Source organism: Coloeus monedula (assembly GCF_965178545.1).
Source record: "Coloeus monedula genome assembly, chromosome: 23".
NCBI lineage: Eukaryota > Metazoa > Chordata > Aves > Passeriformes > Corvidae > Coloeus > Coloeus monedula.
The window spans coordinates 5,444,780-5,450,221 of NC_138803.1; the positions used below are offsets into that span (position 1 = coordinate 5,444,780).

General features: G+C 58.5%; 1 protein-coding gene across 1 annotated transcript; it reads right to left on the reverse strand.

Annotated features, from left to right (window-relative positions):
* Positions 1-3,611, reverse strand: KLHDC8A (kelch domain containing 8A; the record flags this gene model as incomplete). Its single annotated transcript, XM_082295973.1, has 6 exons — positions 1-29; positions 81-300; positions 594-695; positions 1,374-1,589; positions 2,529-2,693; positions 3,236-3,611. The coding sequence occupies 5 exons, from the start codon at positions 3,609-3,611 to the stop codon at positions 107-109; spliced, it is 1,053 nt and encodes a 350-aa protein (XP_082152099.1). The 3' UTR covers positions 1-29; positions 81-106.
* Between the last annotated feature and the right edge of the window lie 1,831 nt (positions 3,612-5,442).

Consider the following 5,442-nt stretch of genomic DNA (forward strand, 5'->3'; position numbering starts at 1 on the left):
CTGGTCAGGACTCAGAGGGGCACAGGGACCTGCTCCAGGTGGAATCCTGCTCCAGTCAGGAATCAGAGAGGCACAGGGACCTGCTCCAGGTGGAATCCTGCTCCAGTCAGGAATCAGAGAGGCACAGGGCCTCCACGGCCGTGCTGAGCCCCTGGCTCACGCCGCCCACGGCCAGCAGGCAGTCCCGCAGAGCGATGCTGGAGCAGGCGCAGCGCGGGGTGGGCATGGGGGGGAGGCTCTCCCACTTGTTCTTCTCCGGGTGGAAAGCCTCTGCCGACTCCAGCACCGTCGGCTGATTCCCTGGAAGCACAAATGGAGGTGCTGGATGATAAAAATCCATCTCCCCCAGCAAAAAAAAAAAATCAATCCACTCAAGGACCAGAATTTGCTGTAAACCCACAAGAAAGTTGGATTTGAGCCCCTGGAGCTTGGAGCTGTCCAGAGCATCTCTTGGCTGCTCTGTACCCCAACCCCTTATGGGGGCTGCTTTCCCTGCTCCCTCCCACCAGCCAGGACCGGGATTTCTCCCTTTTCTGGGATGACAAAAATTCCCACATGATTTTAATGGGTTCCCACCAGTCCCAGAGCCTCACCCAGGCCCCCGGCCACAACAACTCTGCCTTGCAGGTAGCCGGCCACGAAGTCTGCTCGCCTTTTCTTCAGGAAACAGGAGCGCTCCATCTTCATCCACCCACCTGGGAAGGGCAGGACACGCTGGGTTTTATGGGATCATCTGCTCCCGGAGAAAGCATCTGCCCCTCTGAGCCCCTGGCTTGTGGAAGTGCAGTTTGGCTGCTGCACCTTGGGGTGATAAAACCCCATGGAATGGGTTGGGTTTGCCCCCAGCACGCCAGGAAGGAGCTGTTGGATCCAGCTGCCTCGGGATTGTGGTTTTCCCATTCCACTTGTTAATTCTGGCTGGAAATCGTCCTCTAAACTGAGCTCAAGACAGCAGCTGATGGGAACTCTGAGCTCTGCAAGGCCAGCAGAGCCCCAAACCCAGCCCTGTGTGTCCCCAAATCCCAAACCCAGCCATGTGTGTTCTCAGACCCCAAACCCAGCCCTGTGTGTCCCCAAACCCCAAACCCAGCCATGTGTGTTCTCAGACCCCAAACCCAGCCCTGTGTGTCCCCAAACCCCAAACCCAGCCCTGTGTGTCCCCAAATCCCAAAACCACCATGTGTGTTCTCAGACCCCAAACCCAGCCCTGTGTGTCCCCAAACCCCAAACCCAGCCATGTGTGTTCTCAGACCCCAAACCCAGCCCTGTGTGTCCCCAAACCCCAAACCCAGCCCTGTGTGTCCCCAAACCCCAAACCCAGCCCCGCGTGCCCCCAAGCCCCTCTGGAAGGGAGGGGCAGGGCCAGCCCCCACCTTGCTCCAGGTCGAACACGTCCACGGTCCTCATGAACTTGGGCTGCCGGTAGAGCCGGCCCTGGCGCAGCCCCCCCAGGCTGAAGAGCTTGTCCTCGGTGGGCACGAAGCTGGAGAAGGCCCTTTTGTTGGGAATGTTGGGGAACTTGGCCCACGACCTGGTGTCCGTGTCAAAAACCTCGAAGGCGTTGACGGCGTACTTGGATTGCCTTCCCCCTGGGAAAAGGAGAGGGAATCCCAGCTCAGGGACTGCAGGAGCCTCGGATCTCCAGTCCCCGAGTGAAACGGGATTTTTTTGCCTCTCTGTGCTCCTTTTCTCTGTTTCATGGCAGAAAAAAGCCGAATTTTCAATTTTCCAGCCTCTCCCCCTCCCCGCGGCCTTGGCACAGGGAGGTGTTTGAAATGCACCCGTTCAATCCAGACAAACCCTGAGCAGAGCCAGGATCGGGCTCAGGGAGCTTTTGCAGCTCTGATGAGCTCGGATCCAGAGAGAGAGGAGGAGGATGAGGAGGAGAAGGAAGGGAAGGGGAGGAGAAGGAAGAGAAAGGGAAGAAAAGGGAAGAAAAAGGAGGGAGGAGAAGGAGAAGGAGAAGGAGAAGAAGGAGAAGGAGAAGGAGAAGGAGAAGGAGAAGGAGAAGGAGAAGGAGAAGGAGAAGGAGAAGGAGAAGGAGAAGGAGAAGGAGAAGGAGAAGGAGAAGGAGAAGGAGAAGGAGGAGGAGGAGGAGGAGAAGGAGGAGAAGGAGGAGAAGGAGGAGAAGGAGGAGAAGGAGGAGAAGGAGAAGGAGGAGAAGGAGGAGAAGGAGGAGAAGGAGGAGAAGGAGGAGAAGGAGGAGAAGGAGGAGAAGGAGGAGAAGGAGGAGAAGGAGAAGGAGGAGGAGGAGGAGAAGGAGAAGGAGAAGGAGAAGGAGAAGGAGAAGGAGAAGGAGAAGGAGAAGGAGAAGGAGAAGGAGAAGGAGAAGGAGAAGGAGAAGGAGAAGGAGAAGGAGAAGGAGAAGGAGAAGGAGAAGGAGAAGGAGAAGGAGAAGGAGAAGGAGAAGGGAGGAGAAAGGAGGAGAAGAAAGAAGAAAGAAAGACAAAAATGGAGAAAGAAGAGAGGAGGAGAGAGAAGGAGAAGGAGAAGGAGGCCAAGGCGGAGGGGGCAGGGCTGGTCCTTACCCAGCACGTAGATCTTGCTGCCCCTCAGGACCGACGTGGCCGCGTAGCGGGGCGTGGGCATGGCAGCCAGGGACACCCAGATGTCCTTGAGCACGTCATAGTGCTGCAGGAAGTTGTGGGGCCGCAGGTCCGAGCCCATCCCCCCCGCTGCGTACACCCTGTAGTCTGGACAGGGGGGAAAGAAACCACACCAAAAATCCCACAAAATTATCATAGGAAAGCAGCAGAAATCCAGAAATCCCCCCCTGAAAAAAATACCCACAAAACTGCTACAGGAAAGGAGCTGAAATCCCCCTCCTCTGCACAAATCCATCCCCACCACCAAAAAAATCCACTCAAGGACCAGAATTCACTGCAAACCCACAGGAAAGTTGGATCTGAGCCCCTGGAGCTTGTCCAAAACACCCCCAGGGACCAGCAGAGCCACCAGGGCTGGTGACAAACCCGGGGGTGGCTCTGTCTGCGCTTCCAGCCTCCTGTGGAGCATCTCGGGAGGGTGGGAGGTGACAAACACACGAGGCCCAACTCCTGGAAGCACAGGAGATGTTTTGGAGACGAACGAAGCCACCCTGGGCCGTCACCCAGAGAGTTTTTGTGCCTGAGCACAAAAGCTCAGAGAGTCAAACCTAAATCACCAATTCCTCAAGCAGATCCCGAAATCCCCCATCCCACCACCCCACGGGCGGCCCCGGCAGGTCCCTCCTTGCCTTTGGCCGTCACCGAGATGCCCATGGCGGCCTCCCGGAGCGAGCTGCGCTTCCTCCAGCGTCCCTCGTCCGTGTTGTACATCTCCACCACCTTCAGCGGCAGCTGGTTCGTGCCCACCCCGCCGATCACCATGATCCTCTTGCCCAGCGTGGTCACGGCCACGCCGGCCCTGGCCGTGGGCATGGGGGGCAGCGCTGCCCACTGGTCAGCCTCGGGCGAGTAGACCTCGAAGGAGTCCACGGGGACGCCGTTGTCGTCGCAGCCGCCCACGGCGAAGACCTGCCCGGCCGCCTCCACCAGCGTGGAGTACACCCTGCGGCTGGGCAGCGGCGCCAGCGATTTCCACTGGAAGTCTTTGGTGCTGGGCAGCTCCATGGTGGCCACCGGGGGGGTTCTGTCCACGGGAAGGGGGGGGTTATGCTGGAAAATAGAATTCTGGAATCACTGAGGGTGGAAAAGGTCTCCAGGATCAGCCGAGCTGTGCCAAATCCTTGCCCCGAGAGCTGAGTGCCACGTCCAGGCCTGCCTTGGACGCCTCCAAGCCTCCCTAGGCAGCCCCTGCCAAGGCCTGAGCGCCCTTTCCATGAGGAAATTCCTGCCGAAATTCCATCCTGACCTCCCCGGGCACAGCTTGAGGCGGTTCCCTCTCATCCCACCCCAAATTCCCTAGGATAAGATCCCAAATCTGCCCCCTCGGCTGCCCCCTCCTGCCAGGGAGTTGTGCAGAGCCAGAAATTCCCCTGGAGTCTCCTTTTCTGCAGGCTGAGCCCCTTTCCCGGCTCCCCCGGCACTCTCCAGACCCTTCCACAGATCCCTCCTGAACTGAGGGAAAACACCAGAGTGCCACCCCCACCGCAGAGCAGCACCGCCGGCACCTCTCAGTGCCTCTCCATCAATCCTGCGCATCCAGAGCTGCCTCGGCAGCTCACGCAGAGACCGAGCCTAAAATAAAACCAAACCAAACCAAAAAAGGGGTGGGAAAGAAAGAAAGAAAGAAAAAAAAACAAACCAGGGGGAAAAAAAAACAGGCGAGAAGGTCGGAGTCAGTTTGTCCTGCTGCTTCCCGAGCTCCCCGCCCCCAGGTGACATTGAAACCCGGCGTCTGCCCGTTCCACGCCTGTTTCCCGGCCTGCTGGCCAACTTCCCCTTCTCTGACCCACCTGGTTCCTCCTCCTGATCTTCCTCACCCTGAGGAAAACAGCAACCCCCAGCTCCCTCCTCTCCATCCCCGGGAGCCGGGAGGGATCCCAGGGGAAGCGGGCTGGAACCCCCGCGGTCTTTGCTGCGTCTCCTCTCTCCAAACGTCATTAGGCGCGATGCAGATGAGCTTAATGAGCACCGAAGGACGGAGAGGGGGCGAAGGGAGAGCGGCAGAAGCGGTTTTGCTCCGGCATCTCCGCCTTGGTGTCCAACACCTGCCCGCAGCCAAAGGCAGAATTCCCTTTGTCCCTGCGGCGGCTCTCGGCGGCTGCTGCCCGCTCAGATTTTGGGACACGGCTCTGAAGGGCAGAGCCAGCCCCGGCCAAAAAATCCCCAAAAAAGGCACATTCCTGGCTCAGCTGCGCTGGGAGAGCAGCATTCCCTCTTCTCCCCGTGCACAGATTCCTAAGGGTTTTCCATGGGGATGCTGAGGTCCCACTGAGCCGGGAAGAGCCACGCTGGCAGCAGAGCGGGGCTGGAGCAGAGGGTCACTCCCAAAAAAATGTCCCTGACCCCTGAATCTGTGTCCCTGAGCTCTGAATCCATGTCCCTGACCCCCGAATCTGTGTCCCTGACCCCCGAATCCATGTCCCTGACCCCCGAATCTGTGTCCCTGACCCCCGAATCCATGTCCTTGATCCCCGAATCCATGTCCCTGACCCCCAAATCTGTGTTCCTGACCCCCAAATCTGTGTCCCTGACCCCCGAATCCATGTCCTTGATCCCCGAATCCATGTCCTTGATCCCCGAATCCATGTCCTTGATCCCCGAATCCATGTCCCTGACCCCCAAATCTGTGTTCCTGACCCCCAAATCTGTGTCCCTGACCCCTGAATCCATGTCCTTGATCCCCGAATCCATGTCCCTGCTCCCTGACTGACACCCGGCCCTGTGGCTCTGTCCCATCCAAGGTGCCCAAGCACAAACAAATCATCCAGGAGTGACACCCCTTGGGTTTTCCAGGGGGAAATTTCTCCTTTTTTCCCCCAAAAAAGCAGACGCAGAA